Source organism: Indicator indicator, chromosome 15, assembly GCF_027791375.1.
Source record: "Indicator indicator isolate 239-I01 chromosome 15, UM_Iind_1.1, whole genome shotgun sequence".
NCBI classification, from domain to species: domain Eukaryota; kingdom Metazoa; phylum Chordata; class Aves; order Piciformes; family Indicatoridae; genus Indicator; species Indicator indicator.
In genome coordinates, this window is record NC_072024.1 from 428570 (window position 1) to 451090 (window position 22521).

At 51.1% G+C, this 22521-nt stretch overlaps 1 protein-coding gene across 4 annotated transcripts in view; it reads right to left on the minus strand.

Annotated features, from left to right (window-relative positions):
• The window catches only part of IFT122 (intraflagellar transport 122), a 29940-nt gene extending 7458 nt beyond the window's left edge, over positions 1-22482 (minus strand). The window contains exons 1-21 of one of the 4 annotated variants that reach the window (XM_054387535.1): positions 22442-22482; positions 21795-21861; positions 20663-20747; positions 19955-20033; positions 19128-19204; positions 18691-18757; positions 17614-17760; positions 16758-16833; positions 16174-16365; positions 15517-15655; positions 14726-14928; positions 14202-14339; positions 13264-13428; positions 12321-12518; positions 10104-10244; positions 8672-8725; positions 6489-6650; positions 3681-3847; positions 2660-2831; positions 1565-1667; positions 233-373 (exon numbers count right to left, since the gene is read on the minus strand). In XM_054387535.1, the coding sequence (XP_054243510.1) occupies positions 233-373; positions 1565-1667; positions 2660-2831; positions 3681-3847; positions 6489-6650; positions 8672-8725; positions 10104-10244; positions 12321-12518; positions 13264-13428; positions 14202-14339; positions 14726-14928; positions 15517-15655; positions 16174-16365; positions 16758-16833; positions 17614-17760; positions 18691-18757; positions 19128-19204; positions 19955-20033; positions 20663-20747; positions 21795-21861; positions 22442-22482 (2614 nt within the window). The remainder of the gene's footprint in view (positions 1-232; positions 374-1564; positions 1668-2659; positions 2832-3680; positions 3848-6488; positions 6651-8671; positions 8726-10103; positions 10245-12320; positions 12519-13263; positions 13429-14201; positions 14340-14725; positions 14929-15516; positions 15656-16173; positions 16366-16757; positions 16834-17613; positions 17761-18690; positions 18758-19127; positions 19205-19954; positions 20034-20662; positions 20748-21794; positions 21862-22441) is intronic. The other 3 variants (XM_054387536.1, XM_054387537.1, XM_054387539.1) reach the window with 3 other exon arrangements.
• Positions 22483-22521: the final 39 nt, after the last annotated feature.

Below are 22521 nucleotides of genomic sequence, written 5' to 3' on the forward strand. Positions count from 1 at the left end.
GTAACTCCAGTCAGCCTCCCAAGGGAGGTCTGTGCGTGCTGATGCTGCTTGTTTGCTTACTTGTCTAAAACAAGCACATAGGAAAACCAGGGGAGGACAGAACCAGCACAAGCCAGAGTCCTGCACAGCACTGACAAGGCCTGTGGGGTGGCTGCAGCGATGCCAGCACAACCCAGTGCCTGTCTAGCTGCATGCAGGAGGGTCAAGCAGCAGGTCCCTGCCAGCTCCTCACCTCGGGCTATCTCTAGGCACTGCATGGACAGCACCCAGTAGTAGTAGGCTGCGTCGCTGAAGCGGCTCTCGAGCACCGCGTTGTGCGTCAGCTGCTCCAGCACCCGCACGGCCTCGCTCTGCCTGCCAGCCTTGTGGAAGGCTGCAAGGGCCAAGACAAAGAGGATTTTACAGCATGATTATATCAATTAACTGAAATTAATGTTTTTAAATTAAGAGCAATCCATTCAGCCAGTATCAAACCGCCTGTGCAGCAGGATGGAAAGGATTAAGCGCTGGTATTCGCTCCCTGAAAGCGGCAGCACTAATGGAACATGAGAAGCATCTGTAGGTATTTTGTGGCTTTTGCACTCAGCAGCTCTTGAGCTCATAGATCTTGAGCAACACTGCCTGCCTGTTTTTTGAAGAGAGCAAAGAGCAGAAGTGCTGTGATGATTAGATCACCCTGCAAACAGGGCAATCTCCGAGCATTGCCAATCACAGCTTCACTCGAAACTACAGTAAATTAGTGCTCGACGTTAGTGCTGAGGGACTTGGAGAGGACAGCACTGCCTGCCTCCTCCTGTCATCTGCTAATGGCAGATGCTAACAGCACTCCTGATGCTCAGCATACCAGGTGTGAAAGCAGGACCTTACTTTACACACACACTGTGCAAACGCAGCCCTTGTATGGGGGGAGAAACTCAGCCCCGTGGCACAGCTGCCTCCTGACTCGACCAGCCTGGCTATATCCAAGCTCTCACAGAGCTGCACAATGGTCTGCAGCTCACCCAGCTCTGGGGAGTTTGCTGAGGCACAGCAGCACAGAGCTCTGTGGAACAGACCGGGGACAGCCTAGCTGTATGCACAGAGCTCTACCTGCAAACCACCAAGCTGCCCTAACCCAGAAGCTCCAGGGTCTGGAGTGGAGAGACACAGACTGGTTGTGTGCAGACAGCTGGTGGCTGGCACGTGCCCTGGCTTGGCCCTTGTGAGCCAAAGCAGCTGTACCCTCAGAGCTGAGTGGTCTGGAGACAGCAGCTGCACCACTCACATGGAGCTGCACCTCTGAACAGCAACTACTGAAAACCTGCTGGCTCCACCTGGGGCTTGCTTCAGCACCTCTTTGTCCCCGGAACAGCTCCTGAGCTACACTGTGAGGCCTGTCCCCAGGCTGGGAGGCAGACAGCTCTATTGAGAGCTGCTTTTATAGGCCTAGCAAAACACATCAGAACTCTTAGAGAAACAGGAGGATTTTGTTTGTCCAAACCCAGGTCTCCAGGGCAGAGACTGAACATTCTGCCCTGCAGGAGTGAACTCTGAGTGGCCAGTGGTCTGTTGGTGACATTCTTACCTTTTTGGGCTTCTTCAAACCTATCATTCTCTGCTAGCCACTGAGCATATGGCACATAGACATCATCTTTGAATTCTGGATACTTTTCACTCAAAGCAAATGCCTGAGGTAAAGAAAAATTTCATTTTTAGAATACCGCATGGTTTAAACAGTTAAAGGTTTTAGAATGTTCCATGGTACCAAACCTTGAGCTCAAAGTGAACTCACAATGATAATGCACAGAGGGAATGGGCAGTGTAATCCAGATTTGCTCCAGTAGGAACCTGATGTACTTTGAAATAAAAAGCAATCAACAACTAAAGCACAGCAGCAGCCTGGTTACTGAGCCAGGCAAACCTGAGAGTGATCAGCTAGGAAATGCAGCAGATTTCACAGCAAGGGACAACAAATACCTTTATTTTAACTGAATGCATCTTCTGAAGGAAAGAAGTAATGCTGGGAATGCAGTTTGGAGGCACTTACTAAACTCACAAAGGACCAAGCCTGCCATTCTCCAAAGCTCCCACAAAACTGGGGCAGAGGATTTGCCAATTCTAGCAGCATTTTGAGAACATTTCCTTAGGAAACTGCTCCTGTCAACAACTGCAGGTGAAGAAATGAGAGCAGAATGCATGAGGGCCCCGAGGGTGATGTGGATGGCACTAGCAGGGCCATGCTTTTATGGGCTAGTCCAGTGAGGTCAGAACTTTACCCAGTTACAGAGTGGGGTCCACACTAACCCAGCACACATTCATCAGATCAGGGTGATGTGTGAGGAGCTCCAAAGAGCATTGCCCATGGCAGAATTACTGCTTATGCTTTCCAGTGGGCTAGCAGCATCCCCTGGATTACCAAGGCAAGTGGGAAACTAACTTAGCAGGCAAAAAAGGTGCTTAGAATTAAGAGCAAGAAACATTTGGCCAGGAAGCTAACAGAAAACAGAACAATAAACGCAAAGGCAGCACCAACCCAACCCTGGGTCAGATCCCTGAGCACAGGGATCTGACTGGAATGCTCTGAGCCCAGGCTGCAGTGGGGGCAGTCAGAGCTGTGCCTCCCTGCCTTGCAGCAGGGCCGCAGGTGCTGGCTGGAACCCAGGGGTGAGCCCAAACTTACTTCTTCCCAGCGATGCATCCGCACCTGCAGCCGGACCAAAGCTTGCAGGTCACCGACCTTCAGGTAGGTCTCTGCTGCATAGCCAGGCTGAGCCAGCTGCTCCAAGTAGAGAGCACACCTGACCAGGGGCTCCCGCTCTGCCCTGTCCAGCTGCCGTGCGATGTCCACCAGCCTGTGGGAGCAGAGAGCAGCTGGGTGTCAGATGAGAGCTGCTTTGCCTTTTCACCCCTGCAGCAACTCCCCTGAACAACTATCACAAAAAGCCCCACCCACACCAGCCACTTCTCAGCAAAAGTCTTTTCCTTTCCTTGTCCCAGCTCTGCACCCCCTCCTTCAGTCTTCTCTCACAGTGCAGCTCCATACCCAGGCTCTTTGCAGAGCCATAAGGATGGAGGGAGGGAGGGAGGGAGTAGGTCCTGCTGAGTGACACAGTACACACTTCCTCACCCCTGAACCCGACAAATGACTCCCAAAGAAATGTCACCCCCTCTGCCACACAGCAAAACCTGACCTGCCTGAGTCAGCAAAACCAAGGCAAGGGAAGGCTGAGTGACCTGCCTGGGATCCAGGGGCACTTCAAACCACTCACAGTGTCACCTACTGCACACCCAGCAGGACCTAACCAGGGGCAGGAGCAACCCTGGAATTGCCAGGGATGCTGTGCTCCAGTTGCCTGCTCTGCCCCCCAGGTGATTACCCTTACAGCTCACAGCAGCAGGTGCAGGCTATTGCACCCCCACGCTGCTGGGGCTGGCTCCGGGAGCTCAGGCCATGCATATTTCAGGAGCCTCTCACACTACAGCTGAACCCCTGCCTGCTCAAGCCATTTGTTTTCCTAACAGCTTTCTGTCCCTACCCTCCAAACATCTAACTTTGGAAGCACTTTGAATTGTGCTTCCAATACCAATCTGATGCAAACAAAGGCACCTGGCCCCCAGCTTAGCCTTGGCTGGAAAACGTGCAGAGCTCCTAACAGTTGCTCCAAGTTCCCAGCCTCTGCTGTGAGTGCAACCCAACCCACAGATCGACCCAGCCGTGGTCCCCGCTGATCTCGATGGCCTTCATGTGCTCCCCCGCAGACAGGTACATCTCCACCGCCGCCTTTGGCTCCTTGATGTTCTTGGCCCACTCTGCTTGCTTTTTGATCAGCATCTTGGTGCCTTTGGGGTCTCCAGACCCCAGAAAATCCTGCAACAGGGTGCAACAGACATGTGCATTAGCTTCTGCTCACAGACACTGCTGCAGCCCGGGTGCTGGAGCAGATGAAGGCTTTTGTAATGAAGCTCCTAAGGAAAGGAATGCTGCACACAGAGCGACCTGCTCCCAGAGGCCTCAGCAGCTCTCCAGGGCACAGGGGTGGCAGGCAGCAATGGCAATTCTGCCAGTTAGGTAGTTTACAATTAAAAGATTTAATAAAAACAAAAAAAGTGGGATGGTGTGAAGGCCAAGAGAAGGATGGCAGCAATGTCTCAGAGGTAACAAACAGATGCCCCTTGATCCTGGCAAGCCTGGCCTGTGCTGAGCCTGTGTAGAGGGGACACATTCTGACCTCTGCTTTTCAGGAACAGCTCTTCCAAAACAGGAAGCTGATCTCAAGAGCTGTAGCAGACGAATTCCAAGTGTCATATTTTCTTTTGCAGGCCAAGCAGGTACAGCCTCACTCTGTGCAGTGACCCAGCTAGCCATGTTATGCCCACTCAATCACAGCTTAGCACCAGGATGCCCAGCCACAAATCAGCTAAGGGCTGAAATTCTGTCTCCTGCAGAGAACAGTAAGTGCATGACAATAGAGCAGAGAAGTGCTTTGGGAAGCTGCTCAAAAGTGAGAGAGGCTCTGAACTGCTGCCTGGACTTCTGCAAGGAATGCCAGCATCAAACCTGGATGCTGGGCTGGAGATGTTCCTAGTGGTTTGTTCAGCTGCTTCTGCCAGAACCAAAGCCCTGGCACCATACAGTTCACATCTGCTGACATCTTGTGCCAGGGAAGGAGAAGAAAGGAGGAGAATACTCCAGCAGCAGAAGATGGATTAGGGACAGTTTTGTCTGTTAACAGGACACACTCCTGGCCATTAAAACAGCTTCCATCAAATGAAAAATGGGAACAGAGAAGTGGCAAGGTGAGAGTGGAAAATTACCTTATCCTCTGTATTACTGATAAATTCTGACTGAGGTTTAATAAAACAACAAACAGGCCAAAAATCACCCACAAAAGCACACACACACCAGATCTGTTCCACTCCTACACCTCAGCAGCTTCCCTGCCGCAGGCAGTTGACAGGTGGAGAACTGCACAGTCCAGCTCTGCCAGCTCCAGCATCCCTGCTGCCACCCAGCCCTGAGTAACTCTGCACAGATGTCCTGACAATCCCTGAGTAAGAGAAACCAAACAACATCTTTGGCTCAACTGGTTTCCCAGCTTAGGTCACACAAGCAAACCTCAAGTCCAAAACTCATTCTTTCCCAGCATAAAAAGTGTCCTGTGAGCCCTCAGCGATCCAGCCCCATGAAAACAAACCTGTGACCAGACATCAAAGGCCTCCTGACCTCAGCCTCCAGCCTGGCCTTGCTAGCCAGGGCCAATCACAGTTGAGCACAAGAAGTCAGACTCTGTAAGGGTCCCTTTGCAGAACTCTGACAGCACTGAAACAACACCCACAAATCCACCCCCAGTCCACCTTCTTCCCTGGCAAACTAGCAGGGGGGGGTCCGTATTCTTCTCTACAGTACCCAACAGGAAGCCTCCTTCATATACCTTGAATCTCCCCTGCCTGGAGTGTCTCTGAAGGACCTTTTGCCCTCTGCTAGTTAAACATAGCCATGGCTGCAGCCAAGAATTAAAAGATCCCTACAAAGGCTGATGGGAAAATGTTCATCTGTGAATTACATTCATGTTCAAGAGGAGCCAAAACACTGAAGCTAACAAAGACTCATCAGCCAAAAACAAGGGAAGTCAGACTTACAATAGCAAAGCCCCAAAGTAGTTATATTAAGCTCTTGGAAGAAAAAGCTCTTTCTGTAGCAGAGTTTGTGGAATTTCTGTGCATGGCATGGCAAAGGCTGGTCCTGTGCTGAGTGGTGAATGAAGCTGAACAGCACAGGCATTCTTGGGGATTTTGATAAGGAAACACCATAAAGACTTAAAAGTCAAGTAATGCTTTCTTATCACCACAGAAAACCATCTCCTGTAAAACCATGTTCAGGTCATCTCTGCATGCAGACAGAGCCTGAGAAAATAACAAAGCCCAGGCACATGGGACCCCTGCAGCACATCCTCCATGAGAAGCACCAAGCCAGGTTAATGCATTGTGCAGGAGGTGATCAAGCACATGATGAGACATTTGGAGTCCCTGAACACAGAACTGCCACCTGTTTAAGACCAGACTCTCCAAGGCAAGAGCTTCATTGCAATGCAGCAGTAATACCTGCTGCTCTCACCTCCACTCTGCCATGTGCTGCATAATTACCTTTGTAAGAGCAAAATGAAAGGCTCTCAAGTGAGACCATGGGCAAGAAAGAGCCATAAAAAGGGAATTTTCAGTTTTTAAACAAGAAGAGAGTCACCTTTGGGGGTGTCCCACACAGTGCCATGGACACATCTGAGAGCACAGGAAGCAGAAGCTGCTGTCTGAGCAGCAGGCCCTGAAGGAAACAGCCTCCATTCCAGCCAGACACTGATGGGAGCCATGATGCCCCTTATAGCCAAAGGACCTCCAACCACTGAGCAGGGAAAATGAAGCTGGAATTCCAAGCCTGCTTCTCCCCCAGTGCTTTTGCAGGACCATGCTTTGGGAGCAGTGACAGGCAGGTGCCTGCTGCTGCAAGCTGCTACCTTCGCATAGTCGAACATGCGCAGGTCTGAGTACATCTCCAGGGCCAACCTCTCCTGCCCACTCCTCTTGTACAGTTTTGCTGCCTCCTGGAACTTGCCCTGGTAGGCATAAAACTCTGCTAGGAACAGCTCATTGTTGTCTTCTCCGTGCTTCTTCCTCTCCTGGAAACAAAACCAAAAGAGAGATGCGGGAAATACTCTGGATGATCAGGACCCAGGTGAGAAACAGCCACTGCAGAACTGGATTCTCAGGCTTTGACTCTACCAGTTAATGAAAGCCTGCAAGAGGATATCATAATTATGCCTCTCCTACAGTCCTGGTGAATTTGTAATTGAGGGACTAAATCTCTTCTTAATTAAAATTAGGAAGAACAAAATTAAATGTCACTACACAAAGTGATGAAAATTGCCCTCCCTTGCTCTCACACAGGGAACCGAACAGGCACTGTCATTAGGGAGGCCTCTGGCAGGCTCACCTCCTGCCCAAAACTCACCAACACATCATCTGGCTGAATTACCAACACCTATGTGGGATGGCAAGCAGGGAAACCACTGCTAGCAACAAGCAGATTCATAGAGCACCTCCACCTGCCTCTGCATAAAGCCCAATGCCACCAGCCCTGTCCCCAGCTGCAGGGGCTGTTGCCTGAGGCAGGCAGAGCTCCAGAACAACATGCTCTCCTGCACATCCACACTGCTCAGGGACTGTGGGGAAGGCGCCACCAAGGCAAGGTGTGAGCAGTGCCATGGAGAAACCCTCCACATCCATCAGAGCCACAGGGGTGAAAGGACTTCCAGGGGTCAGTGTTACACACACGTGTGTCTGTGTGCATGGTTAATGTGTGTGGGAACACACTGCTGCCCTGCTCCACATGAAACTGTTCCTGCTGTTAGCCCTCCCCACATGGAAACAGAGATGTGCACTGAATATAAAGAAAACTGCATGAGAGAAGAGCAAACAAACTCAGTTCCCTGCTGCCAAAGTAGCTCCAGGCCACCGCTCCTGGTCACACTGACGGCCCAGGCTGACACTGCACTGCTGCTGCAAGCTCCCGTTGGACACCTGGTCACAAGAATCATCATCACAGGAATGTTTGCAGCAGCTTTTAAAGACTTCACAGAGCTCTGGCAGTTGTGTTTCCTGCTGCAGCAATTAGAAAAGAAAGCGTCCTTCCTGAGAGGAAGCCATCCCCTTAATGGCTCATGTCTCCCTGCTTGTACCCAACACACCATGAGCAAGAGGCAGTGGTGCAAAGCTCTGCAGCAGCACTGTCAGGAAGCCTGAAAGGAAGCTGATGCCTATTGCCAAAGGAAACCTTTCTCACTGAGCAGAATGGAGCATGGCAATTCCAGGGCATCCTCACCAGAGGCAGACCTGGAGAAGCAGGTACGAACAAGAGGTTACTAGTGGTCAGAGAATCCTCTCATCTCCCTGCCTACCCTATAAAGGCAAAGGGAAAAGCAGAGGGGCTCCCAACACAGACCTCTGTCCCATGTCAGACACGAAAAGTTAACTACAACCAGCTGGTATTTTGGCAGAACCAGGACAGCTGTGCAGAAGTGGAAGGCATGGGATGTATTCTTCCAGGGAAAGTGTAAATCTAATGAGCCTGAGAAGGAGCACTTGCCCTCTCACCACAGATCTCTAGGGCAAGCACTGCCACACACACCCTGCAGGACAAGGCTGGTACCATCTCTTTTCTATCAAGAAGTGTGAAGAATAAGAACCAGCGATTAGCGCACAGTACTGGAGTGAGTGAGCCCAAATTCTATTTCCAGTTGTCACAGACTTGTCAGGAGACCTTGAGTTTGTAATTTTATTTCTCTGGGCCTGTTTCTGGCCCTGCAAGGAGGAGATAATAGTAATTACCTATCTCCAGGGGGTAAGGAAAGGCTTAATTGACTCATGTTTATGAAGCACTCTGTCCTAAGCTCTGCCAGCACAGTGCTGCTCTCCCAACCATTCACTGAGTATTGCACATTTTGCTTCAGCAGCTCTCAGTGTCCCACACATCCCTTTTTATCCCTGTGAAGCTTCAGTCACATGCTGGAATTTGTCAGCCTTGCTGATCAGGATTTTCACTCTGAACACCTGTCCAGCACTCTGCAGCACTCTGAGCACAGTCTCCCCAGAGCACCCTGGTTCTGGGGCAGCAGGAAGGGGCACAGCTGGGCACTCTCACCTCTATGCTGCTGATCAGCTCTAAATAGCGCAGGTCTCGGACCCTGGTAAATGCCTGTTGGAAAGACAAAAAGGATAAAGGAATTTACTTGAAAAACCAGGAAAAGCAGCACATTGTGAAGCACAAAGCAGGCTGCTGCCTTGTGAGCAGGCCAGAGGATTCCTGCAGTCCCTGACCCCTGGGCTCTGCCCATGACTGCGGCAGGACAAGGTGCAGTCTACAATGCTCACCCCTGAACATCAGCAGCAGCCCCCCAGGAAACACAAAATGACCCTTCAAACATTGTAGACCTCTGCTCTGGCTGCCTTACAGCTCTCCCATCCTCATATGAGCAAGAACAGCTCAGGGCAAGGCAGTGCCTTTACAAAGGGATCTAAATGTGCAAGCCAGGGTCTCCAGTGGTACGGTCACGTTTGAGTTGCAGCAGCTTAGCACTTCTTGACATTCTTCAAAAGCCAGGAATTTAACTCTTTAGCCTGAATGTTCAAGGCTTCTAACCAAAGTAATGCTTCAAAGGGCACAGAGTACTCTGCTCACAGCAGATGGGCCTAGGCACTACCAGAGCCTTTAATGTCAAGAAGCTGCTTTTGTTCAGCTTAATCCGCTCTAATTCCAAGAGGGCACCACTTTCAAATTCCAAGGAGGCACTGAAAACTTCTTGTTAAGAACATCTATCTGCATAAAGCCCTCCATGAAACTGGAATTATTCTGATGCCTCCACTTAAGGCAAAAAGCAAAATAAAGCCTTTAATTTCCTTTAAAACTCTGTTATCAGAAGAGGTCTGTCACTACAGGCCAGTCCCTGGGTATTTTTAGCATGTTTTGCCTTTCATACAATATTCATGACACTGAACTCACTTCACCCTCTTCCAGTTGAGAAAAGGTGGTGACAGAAGAGGAAGTATTTCATGCTGCAGAAAACTTAGTTCTTCAGGACATGCCCATTTACAGAGCACCCTCAATGAGCTGCAACCACGATGCCCCAACACGGCTACCTCCAAAGAGCGTTCGTGCGCAGGCAGGAAGGCATGAAACCTGCGCTGAACTGAGGTCACATTAAACACTCGGGGGGGGAGAAGTCTGGAGCTCTGGGTTAGGGGGAAGGCAGTCAGCATTGCGTTCTCTGCTGCCACCCGGTGTCGGCAGCACCGAAGGGTCCCCTCCTGCTCCCACTCCCCTCTGACTCATTAGCGCCTTTTGCAGCAGATGAAAGAAATAATTTCCTGCTTTTAACACTCGGGCTGAGGAGGTGGCATTCATCCGGAGAGATAAAGGAGACTGCAGTTTAACACCGCAGCTCAGCAGCCTGCGTCTGTAACGAAGCAGCACCTCTGGGCTGTGCAGTAACAGACAAGCAGGATGGGCACCCAGGAACACTGCTTAGTATTCCAACCAGGAGCCAGACATTCAGCAAACACAACTCGAGCTTTACCTTTTTAGCAGTCTCAAACTCCAGCCCCTCCAAGGCTTCCATGGCCAGCTCTCTCCAGTCAGCATCAGTGACTCCCAGACAGGCAATCTGGTAAGCTTCTGGGAACATCTTCCGCTCCAGGTACTGATACATGGGGGCAGACTGGGGAGGGCCAGTGGGAAACACACGTTAGGAGGTGCAAGGGTGAGAGACATCAGTGAAACCCTTCCCAGACACTGGGGAACAGAAAAACCTCATCACAGCCATGGCAAACTCCACAGAGAGGAGATGTAAGCTCTTTGTATCTTCGGTGAATTCTACTCCAGACTCATCTACCTCAGACTCCTCAGTCCCTGGTGCATCAGGAATGTTAAGAATGTGAATTCTCTGAGCACTGCAGGTCCTAAACATTAGGTACAGCAAGCTAATGGGAGCTGGGGCTCCGAGCACAAAGGAGGGGACAGCTTGGTCTCAGAGGCCAGGAGCAGTGGCAGCACAACCTGGTGAGGCATCCCTGGAGAGACTCAGACACAAGAGGAAGTAACCCCTCTGTGCAAACCCTGATGACAAAGCTGTTTTACCACAACTGTGACTATTAAGCCCCAAACCCACTGACCTCAAGGACTGGCCTTAGAAGGGAATTCAAGAGAGAAACCACCAGCTGCAGGCTGGCACAGGCTGAGGCTCAACGTCTGCAGCTAGAGCTTGAACCCTTTGGGCTAATGGGGAGCACTGCAGCCAGACTTCCTGGAACTCTGGGGCTGCAACCAAAGACTTTGTGCAGACTGATTTCTGGGTTATTTTTCTGAAAATGGTAGAACTTTTAGTACTCCCCCTCTAGAAAGGTGGCTTTGTAAAAGCTGCCTCTGTGACACATCACAAGAATGCTGTAACACATTGGTGCCTCCAGCATGCCATGAGCTGTAGGCTAGGCCTGTTCAAGTTCACAGCTATCCACCATTTCGGACAGCCCACAGCCCAACTATGGATCTCCACAACACTTCCAAGGAGCAGAGAGGGGCCTACAACAGGCATCCTTTAGCACCAAAGGCACTCTGGCCTTTGTGGCAGTTTGGGCTGGGTGCCCCCTGCCACTGCTGCATGAGATACACCTCTGGTGTCCTGGGTGCCCTGCCAATAGGAGTGGACACAGGAAATGGCGTATTTCTACCCATAAATCCTGCGCCCTATAAAGCCATCTGCAGAGTCATTCTCTTCCTATTTCTTCCCTCTCTGCTCCCATGGGAGATGTCCTCTCTTATCGGGTAATGCCGGGGGAGCATCCTCAAGGCCTCTTAGGCCTGTCTAGGCCTAATGCCAGGAGGAGAATGGAGGGGGGGGGCAATCTCAGACCTGGCCAGCCTGAGACTTGCCTAGCAGTGGGAGGGGGAAGAAAGAGCCCTGGGGGTTTGGGTAGACCCTCAGGTGGGAGGAAGGGAGGATTGGGAAGCTTTTGGGAATTCTGTGAGGGGTTCTGTATGCTTTAGTATGTTCTTTTCCACTATGCTTTGTAGTTTGTAGTTCTCTGTAGCTTCACCAATTGCTTTTCCATTTAAACTTTCCATCACTCTCCAATCCGTTTGTGTGTGTCGTTCTTTTGTCCCTTTCGGGGCAAGAGAGGATCTGTCTGGCCTCAAACCAGCACAGCCTTCTTCACTGATCCTCAGCTTCTAATCCTGCCCACACCTGGGTGCTCAAGTCAGAGTATTTTCTTTTTCTCTTTCCTTTTCTTTTTTTGTTTCCTTTCTTGCACAGTTTTAGACTCCTCCATTGCTTCCCAAGTCAGAAAATAGCATTTTGTGGAAGACACTCTCTAAATTTAGATGTACTACACATCCAGATTGAAATACACAGCTTAAATATTGGCTAAACACTTCTAGATGAAGCAGCAGTAACAGTTTTGATGTACTGACAAAAGAAATGAAATTACAGCTTGGCAAGAGGGACAGAGGGAAAGGACAGTAAAAACACAGGCAGAGGCACAGGCACAGATCTTCAGCTTTGCTTCGAGGTTGTGTGCATCTGCAAATTGAGGGAGAATCAAGAACAATCAGCAGCAGCAAGAAGGGAGTTAGCTTAATTAAACAGACCATGCAGTAGAACTGCAAGGATGCTGAAGAGAGTGTGAAGTGCAATGGTTTTGGTAGTGGAAGGGGGGTAAATCTCAGCAAAGCCTCTTCCCTCCTCAAACACTGCTTGTGAAATGTAAAGCACCACTTAATGAGATTAAAGGATTACCTGTGGGACTTCAACAGCTGACATGGAGAAAACATGAAGACAGAAAATCTTGGAGCCGTTGTAACCCACAACAAAGCCTTGAAGCTTCTGCTGATGGACAGGGAAGTTGCTGGCTTTGATATTGAGGTAACCCCCTCCAGAAAAGCAAAGCATGTCCTCACACTGCGTGTTCCACGCCACGCTGTTGGCATTGGGCTCCTGAGGAGCACAAGGAACAATGATCACAACAGATGCCAGCACAGCTCTCATGGAGCAGGCAGCCTGCGGCTAGGTCTGACCTGCTACAGCACACACACCCTCACTGTATGCGCTTGGGATAACCTAAAGCCCAGCACACTGCTGCCCAGACTGACACTGCAATGAACAGCTTGTGTTTTACTGCTGACCTGGACCATCAAGCTCCAGAACATTACTTAGCATGCACCACAACACACAGCACACTGAGCTGCTGGTTCTGCTGCCTGGTACAAACTTCAGGCTACAGACCCTTTCTCTGTGGCACTTGCTACTTTCTCTCCAGGGCTCTCTGCAAACATTCCATCAATGTTAACAGGAGAACTCTTGGAGTGGCTGCTGAACTCCAGGGAGGAGAGGATGATCATTACTCATTTTACACTCAGGGAATATGTGAGGAACAAAGCAGTTTGGCAGTGATGACAAAGCCAAAAGGCTCATTAATTGTAACGCTTCAAAGGAAGCAGGACAGAGCTCTAAATTAAACTGGAAAGGTCATGTGTTGAAGTGCTCTTCAGTCAGCTGTTGCTCACATGCAGCTCCTGGTTCCAAACTCCTAACTATCTCTAGGAAGGTAGTCTGGGGAGGAATGGGGAGTCAAATGCTACCAATGTGATCGATGGCTTAAATGACAGCTCTCTGAATCCAGACCACTTCCTATGCCCTCCTTCCTGTTTAAGTAAAGCAAGCACAGCACATGGAAGCTGACCTGGAAGAGCAGCTCTTTGGTGTGGATGTCATAGACCAGGCAGGTGTCGTTCTCATCCACCACTGCCAGCTTGCTGCGGGACGCACTCATGTCCAGGCAGCGCACAGCTGTGGCTTGCTTCAGCAGCACGATGGCCAAGGCGTTGTCTACAAAGATCTTCAGGATCTGGGCATGGTGGAAACCACAGTCAGGCCACCCCTGTTTCTCAGACCAAGAACAGCAGCTGCAGCCTTGAATGCTCTTTGATGGGTGCAACTGCAGCCTGCTTCAGAGACACCAGGCAGTAAAACCAGGGAAACGCTTTCAGTCTAAGCTCTCTCCTGAAGACTCCTTTCATAGTCACAGAATGGTTTGGGTTGGAAGGGGCCTAATGGATCAGCCAGTTCTGCCCTCCTGCCATAGGCAAGGACATGTTAGTAGCCTCCCCAGCACGCTCTAGGTTGCAAGCTTACCAAACACCTGTATGCTGCACATCCTGGACTGCCAGTGCTCCACTAGACAAACAATTCCATGAATGCACTGCAGCAATGTATGGCACAGCTGCAGGAGGCACAAAGGACCTCAAGTTCCTCTCTGTACCAACACCTCTGGGCTCCAGCTGTAGACTTCAGCTTGTGGGCCAGCCAGCCATGTCCACTCTGACCATCCATGAGGGCTCACCAAGACAAGAGAACCACACCAAGCCTCATCACAGACAAACTCTCTCTCAGCTCACCAAGAGTCCCTTGCTGTCGGTGGCCCCTAACAGCTTCTGGACTTCAGACAAAGTTAACCGTATCTCTGTTTTCTCACTCAGGTGGAACCAAGCAGGTTTCCATCACAAGCTGAGACTGCCCAACAAAAGCCTGGCTCATCAGAGAGCATGCTGCTTCTGAGCTCTGCCCACCCCAGCACAGAGTAGGTTTCGCACACGGAGACTCAGAGCACTCTGCTGTTACCTGGCCATTCTTCAGCCCCACCAGAAGCCCTTCTCTCCCTGGAGGTCCTCCGATGACCTTGATGTAGCGGATAAGGGACTCCATCAGCCACTCTCGCTCCTTAACGCCGCTGAAGGAGAGGCACTGCAGCCTCTTCTCCTGCAGGCACAGGGGCAGAGCATGGAGGTGAACACAGGCCCTGCACCTGCTGTGCTGAGTCAGCTCAACAGGGTCTCTTCTTTAAAGCTTTCAATGTACTATGAAAAAAACCAAACCAACCCACCCCCTGCCCCCTCCCTGGAGTTCTCCCCCACCCAAAGGTTTCCCTGGACTCTGCTCATTCACCACATCCACTCCAGAGGCTGCTGCAGTGACACAGAGCCACAGCTGCTGCGGGAGGATGGCAGCATCGCACACACAGCAGCTCTACACGTTGGTACCCTGGCGTAACACCATCACAGCTCAAGTGGCACAAGCTTTTCTTAGCAGCTATTTGAACAGCTCTCTCCAGCTCTGGGTGCAGCCCAAGCCTCTGAGGCACATACCTGGCATAAGATGATGTGATCTGAGCATACCACCAGCAGGTTGCACTCAAACTTCTTGGCTATCTTTTCCTTCACTCGGTAGTACATGTCTGAAGAATCATCGGAGTACAGCTCATAGACCAAGATCTTCTCTGGCATCTGGATGGCCAATCTGTTCTTGTAAATGGCAATTTTCTTCACCAGCTCTCTGCCTTTTATTCTAACTACAGAGAAAAAAAACCACAAAAAACAACACACTTTAGGCCAAGCCAAAGATAATGGATACAGAAATCACAAACCTTAGCAATGCATTAAGATTGAATCTTCCTCAGCACCACTGAAATGAAAAGCAGATTCCTGCTCAGAAGTTTGCTGCTCAGCATCTATACGTAATCCACCATCCCCATCCATCATCCTCTGTTATTTGTCAACAGCACATCCTAGAGCAATGCTTTGACTCCCTGCCGTAAAAAGAAGCAAAATCAGCACAAATCCTTGAGGCTGCAAACTGAAGGAAAAAACCCCACCTCGATATGATGTATTTTATCTCATTTGCAGAGATTAAAACCTTATCTTAAAAGCCTCTGCCCCTCCCAATGTCCTTTCAAATCCCCATATCTTCCATTAAGCCTGTCATAGCTGATCCTCCAGGAGCCTAGCTTGCACTCTTCTCCTGTCCATAGCATTCCTCAGGTGTGCTGTCGGAGTGGCCACGGCCTGCCTGCCACATGCAGCATTTATTGCAAGCTACTGAAACCCCAGAGCAAGGCAGAAAGGAGTGAGGCTGTGGCCAGCTGCAAGGCTGAGGTTACCTTTTTGCTCAGTGATGAGGTGCTGCACAATGACATCAGTCATGCTGTCTCTGTAGGCATAGCGATCCTTGTACAGCCCATGAACAGTGCTGAAGATAAGCTGGTAGAAGGCCAGGGTCCCATCCTGGCACCCCACTGCCTGGGCAGGAGGAGAAAGGTTGCAGTTAGCTGGGACGTAGAGGGGAGAGCTGGCAGCATGCAGCGTTGATGTGATTATTATGGGCTGTTCCTGCTTGCTGGCTGGACTCTAATTACAGGCTGCTTGCACTCAAACAGCAGCAGAGGTACAATGCAAATGAGGAAAGGCTGTGGAGTCTCCCAGAGGCTGTAGAGTCTCCTTCTCTAGACTCTCAAGACCCATCTGGATGTGTTCCTGCATGGCCTGTCTGAAGTGATGCTGCTTTGGCAGGGGGTGGGAGTGGATGATCTCCTTCCAACCCCCCCATTCTCTGACTGATCTGCCCCCAGCCCATCATGCTGAGCAGGTGGGGTGTGATTTGGCTGTATTTTGTTAGTGGCTTTGGGTTTGGTTTTTGGGGGGTGAGGAGTTGGTTGCTTTAACTTCTCTCCACATTTGCACAGTGACACTGAGTGTGACATTCACGTCCCAGCTCGGAGGACAAGCTGTGAGAAGGTCAGAGCAAGGCCCTTGCTCACCACATAGTTGGAGTCTGGCTTCACTTTGCAGGCCCAGACCCAGCTGCCCTGCTCGCCAATGGCACCCAGGCGCACGCCGTCCTTGGTGAAGAGGGAGACCTGCTTGTCAGAGCCCCCCAGCAGCAGGTACTCTCCTTTGCTGAAGTAGCTGACACAGCAAGGGTCAAAGCCGAGTGCTCTGTCCTTCCCAATCTGCAGGGGGAAAGCCACTTCACCAATAAACTACTCACGAAGGATCAGCTCACACCTTCCCAAGGCACCAGGGGCCTCACTTGACAGCCTTCCTGTCACCCTCTGGCCACACACAGCTCTTCACTGCCCCAGAACTGCACTGAGGCTGCCAAAGGCAGCTCCCAAATACACCTGAGAACCCCTCTGGTCCCCAACCAGTCTACTCAGAATGCAAGCAACTCACATAGGGGAAACAAGAGCTGGAGGAAAGGGTGGGTAAGAAATGGCCCTCATCAAAGTGTGGGAAAGCAGAAAAGATTTAATGTGCAAGTAAAGCACTGGGGTGGCAGCACAGGACACAGAGCAGAGTCACACACAGCCTGCCACTCCTGGGGGCACCTCCTGCAACATACCTGTTTGCCACTGAGATGGTAAAAGGAGAGCTTCTGCCCCCAGTCTGTCACAGCCAAAATGTCATTGTGAGCATCTCTGGCAACAACAACAGTTGGAAGGGGATTCAGTCCTGCATGGCTCAGAGCAACACCCCCAGCAGCACAACTATGTCACAGCACTCTGCAAAGCCCCACCAACAGCACAGCACATCTCAACAGGCTTAAAACTGAGGGAGACAGCATGGGACACAGCAGAGAGCTCATGAACTGCAGGGCTTGAGGGGCCATCTGCAGAAAGCTCTGCAAGCAGGGCTATGGTCAGCGGTCCCTTCAGCAGCTGAAGCACCTGGCCTGGTTCTGGCCTCAGCTCCAGCTGCACAAAGCCAGCACATCCCAGTCAATGCACTGAGCACAAGTGAACTGCAGTCAGCAATGCAAGTCAGGGAGGAGGAAAGCTGCTCAGGAGAGCCCAGCAGCAGAGTGAGGAGAGGCCTCAGCCTCAGATCTGCTCACTCTGCTACCCTGACACAGTCTGTTCAGCTTGGTGCAAGTCACAGCAGCCAGCTCCACAGCTTCTTGCCCAGGAGGAAGAGAGATGAACAATGTCCCTAGCCATGAACTGAACAAAAAGGATCTTAAAGGTCTCTTCCAGCCTTCTCTTCTTCATGATTCTATGACTCCATGATCCCAGCGGAACTCATTCCCAGTTTCTCTATTCTCTTAAGGCCTGGTAGCAAAGCCCAAACCCCAGTAGCTAATCACTCAGAAAGAGTAAGACAGGTGGCATTCATCTCTCTCAGCAGGGCTAAAAGCCAAGGCTTGCTGCAATCCACAAGGCCAGGGCTCAGCAGGCCAGGGGCAAGGTGAGGTGAGTTACCTGGCAGGGTTCCAGCAGATGGACCACACGGGGGCTGCAGTGCCCCCAGGGCGCTCGATCCTGACCTTCTCATCACCGCTCTTGTTGCGGATGCTGACCACGCCACTCAGCATGCCCAGCGCCAGGTACTGCCCGTCGTTGGTCCAGCTGCCAAACACACACAGCAGCCAGCTGGAGCATGGCACAGCATGCATAGACAGCCAGGCACTGGCATCCCCTGCTAGCAGGGAGCTCTGGGAGGTGGGCAGTAAACTACAGTTTGTTTGTGCATCAAAACCCACACTGATGGCAGCACAGGGAGGGCCTTTGAGATGGGCACAGACCACACGTGGGGAAATCAGAAACAAACCCATCACAGCCAGCATCTGTTTGAGCATCTCAACATGTGCTAGGAAACAGACACTTTGGGCACGAGAGAGCTGGCAGTAGACCAGGCTGCACCAACAGCTACACTAAGAACACTGATGGAAGCCACTGGTGCACGACAGGGGCCTGGGCTTTGGCTCTTGTTTCCACTGCAGTCAGGTGGATGACTCTGCACAGATCAATGTGCTCTGCCTTCACTGGGAATGTCTCCTGCTGAAAGTACCAGCACAGGAAGGGAGCAGCGCTACAAAGTGCATTTTTCCCCTAAACTCACTTTATTGCTGCTGCACAAGAGGGCTGAGCAGAGACAGAGAGAAGCTAAGACACTTGCTGAAGATCAGGAGATCTCTCTGAAACTTAAAGAATTCAGTTCTGAACAGCACCAAACCAATCCCACAGCCCTCTGTATTAAAAGGAAGGTGAGGGGAGCTCTGTTTGAGAAGACTCCACAGAAAGAACATCTCATCTCCAATAAACGTTAGTCAGACTCCTCCAGCAGCACCACAACCACCACAGAGGTGTCTGAATGAGGAGAATGGCAGAGCAGCAGGAAGTAGGAGAGGGAGGTGGGACAGTCCACCTTACACTGCTGGGTGCTGCCTCTGCTCACTGACTATTGCTCTGGACCCTTTTTTCTTTAAGCTTGCCAATGATTGAGAGTGATTTGCACTGGAAGTGACCCAGATGACACAGGGAACCCTTTCTACTTACCTGCAGCAAGTGATCTTACTGCTGGCTTTGTGCTTAGACACTGACTTCTGCTCAGGAGACCACAGGCCTTGGGGACAGCAAGCAAAAAGCCACAGTTACAAGGGAGCATTTCCCAGGGGTGAGACTGGTGTTCTCTGCTGGGGCTTCAGAGGGGTCAAAGACTCATGCACTGCCAGAAGCACATTTAAGTACTTATTGTTTATCAGTAAAGGGGGAAAAAGCCATCTGAATAACAGAGAGGGTGTCTGCAAGAAATTAGCAATGCACTGCACGTGACCTCACTGCACACAGCCTTCCAGTGGAGCTGCAGTGGTTCAAACACTATCCAAGGGTAGTTCACATCTCATCTTCCCTGGACACAAAGAGCTCTGACTCCACCTGTCTGTAGCTAGCTGAGCCACACAGCTGGCACGGCAAAGGGGGGGCTGAAGACATACCGAAGTCACTGGAGGAGCAGGAGGCCAGCTGGTGAGTGAGGGGGTTGTAGGATACACACTGGATGGAGTCATTGTGCCTGCAAGGAAGTTACAATCACATTTCAGTACTCCACCCTTAAACGCCCCCTTCTCTGACTGCCAGCAAGACAGCTGAAAGGTTTCCCAGATGCCAGAAACAACTGGATCAGTTTAGATTCCATCAGATCACTCTGCAATTGCTGTGCACCAGTGACAGCCTGGCTAAGCTATTCTCTGAGGGGCAGGACCTGCAGCACTTCCTCACAAGCAGCTAAAACAGAGCAAGGCAGTGGCTTGTGAAATGCAATTAAAGGTCCAGTCCAAGCTGTAACCCAGCTGTGTGCTGCAGCAGCACACTGCCTGGCAGTCCATGCACACACAGCACTTGAAGGTGCCCCTTAAGAGGGGTGGCACAAAAACAGAGCCAGAAAAAGGGGGAAATACTCTGAAAGTGCCAAAGCTTACACTGAGTTTAGCCTTTGAATCAGAATTACCTGACTTCTGTTCAGCACACAAGGCCAGAGTCATATCCTATTTAATTTCAATCTACAGAGTCTCCCCAGTGCTCTGCCAGCTCTCTACATTCAGAGAGTTTTCTAGATTCTCCACCCTCTTTTATGCCTTTAATTGCTTTCCCGTCTGGTTCAGCTACTTGAGCTGTTCTTTCCCTCTTCCCTCCAGCATCTTCTCTGACCTGAGCCAGCCACCTCTCAAATCTCAAGGCAGAGGTGGAGGGCAGGTGCAGATCCAAGCTGCTTCAGAGAGGCCAAGCTGCTTCAGAGAGGCAGAGAAGTGAGAGTATCACTCACGTGTATTTCAGAATTCCTTCCAGCTTTGAAGTCCAAATGATCACACTTTTGTCAGCTGAGCCAGAAGCAAAACGCTTGCCTAGGAAGGAAACACAACTTCAGTGCCACACTGGCACTCCAAATGCTCAGAGAGACAGCAGGGAGCTCTTGAACTTGACATGGCTCAGTTAACGAAGGGCCTAATACCAGCTCTGATGAGGTTACTTTGCCATTCCCACACCTCACTACGGTCCAGCCAAGCAGCAGGGAGCAGCCTACTAACAGCCAGTTGGAGGTTGGAGACGTGTCAAAAGCAGCAAGGGAAAAGGGGACATTGTCACAGCTATCCCTGGCACTCAGAGAGGTATCTGGGAGGGAAGTCCCAAGGTCACAGACAGCAAGGCCCCACAGACTGAGAATCAAAGCCAAGGGAAAAACTGGAAGCAGAGTAAGGTCTATGGTGAGCATGGCAACGTGTGAAGGATCAAAGATCAGGAAGCTCTAGTGTGGAGGAACCACAGGAATCAAAATCAAAAGCAGGTGGAGTGCCAGGGAGAGATCTCTGGGGTAAACCCTCTCCTTCCACAAACAGAAACTTCCCAAAGGGAGAGGAAGCTCAACCTCTCCATGATACCCAACCAAGCTCCACTGCTGCTGAAGCAGCTCTGAGCTCTCTGGATCCACTGGCAGCAGGGAATGGGAGACAGACACTCACAAAGTGCAATTTACCATCTTTGGCATAAGCCACACAATACACAGTGTCCTTATGTCCCTTCAGAGGCTGAATTAAGGTTCCATCAGAAGTGTCATACACCTGTTTGAACAGGAAAAAGAACAAACACACGAATGAAAAACCATACACTAAAAAACCTTCCACTGAGGACTACGCTATACAGCTCCTGAAGGCCACCAACTCTGTCCTTCCTTTTGTGTTAGCTTTTTCCCCATAGCCTGCAGTCATAGAACCACAGAATCACAAAAAAATTTTGATTGGAAAAGACCTTCGAGCCCAGCTGTTTACCCAGCACTGCCACATCATATGCAAGACAAAACCTTTCAAAGTGTGGAAGCAGCTTTCTTTAACCTACAACTTCCCAGAGTGGAGGAAGAACCAGTCTTAGAAAATTGCATGCAGCAAATTTGCCCAGCTTGCTTTACTTTTTACCTTTTTAATTTGCATTAGATACTTAAACTTCATCAGCTCCTGGAAAGGACCACACTTAACGTGCCACTCTACTGAAAATAAAGAGCCTGCTGTCTTGCAGCTCTAAGCTGCATCTTAATACCTGTACCATCCATGCAGCTCCGAGCTGCATCTTGATACCCGAGCCATCCCTCCCTGCCTGTAGCTTCCACCCCTGCCCCATCTGGAAGCTCTGCAGCAATCATGAGCATGATCCTGAGCTGCTCTCACTGAGGGTTTAGCAGCAGGCAAGTGGCCCCAGGGAACTGTGCAAAGCTCTAGCTGAGGCCCTCCACAAAGTAGGGACATCAATCTGAGTTCATTTCCCCTTTTCACAGAGATCTGCATGAACCTTGTACCACCACAGCATCTGTACAGCACACCACTGTGCAGCTTGGTACAAGTTAATGGATTTCAAAGCCCTGGGTGAGGTGAGAGAGGATGAGATGACACAAAGAAATTAAACCTCATTACTTCTGGAAAGAGAGATTAAAACTTGGTAAGAAACATTAAAAGGCTTCCAAACACTTTACAGTTAGCAAGCATTAATATATATGTAGATACGAGGCTGGAACAGAAGAGATAAGAGGATTTTTGATCAGTCATATCCTGAAGTTAATGTGAAAGAAATCCTATTCCTACAGCTGTTAGCTGCAAGAGAAAAAGAAATTTCCCTACCAGCAGCCTATTTCCAGCAGCAATTATCAGCTGAGTCCCATCCGGCTTGAATGCAAGATCGTAAATACTAAAGAGCAAACAAACACAAACACAAGCAGATGCCTGTTACTAGAAAACATATTTCCTTTCATGTCAGCGATGCCCCATGACAAATCCTGGGAATTAGACCCGTGAGAGACCTTCCGATCCCCGAGAAGTCCCCAGACAAACAGGCCCCTCTGGGATCCGCTCCCGGAGCTCCCTGCCCTAGCCGGCGCCCGGCTGCAGCCCGACACGCACCACCGGGAGGCTCGGTGGGAGGCCGCGGCGGGGTGCCGGCAGGCAGGACCGCCCCGACACAGCCGCGAGCCGCATGTGGAGGAAGCAAGGCTGAAAGTCCAGAAAGGCTCTGCCCTCCCAGATCCGCCCCAGCAGCCGAGGCCGCTCCGGCCGGCCAAGGGGAAAGAGAAGTGCTGCCTGCAGAGACGACGCTGAGCCCAAGACCCAGTCCCGCTCCCCGGGCCGCTCCGACGGCCAGGCCGCAACCCGCCCGCCCGCTGCCAGCTCTCAGCCCGCTGCCGGCCTTCAGCCCCACCGCCGGGCGCCACCGCGGCTACTCGAAGGCCTCCCCAGCAGGGAGCGGGCCGGTTGCCCCCGGGACCGCTCACCACTGGTCAGCCCGATCGCGCCAGGTGAGCGCGGCCCGCATTCCCCGGGCCGGGCCGGGCCGAGCCGCTGCCGCCTCAGC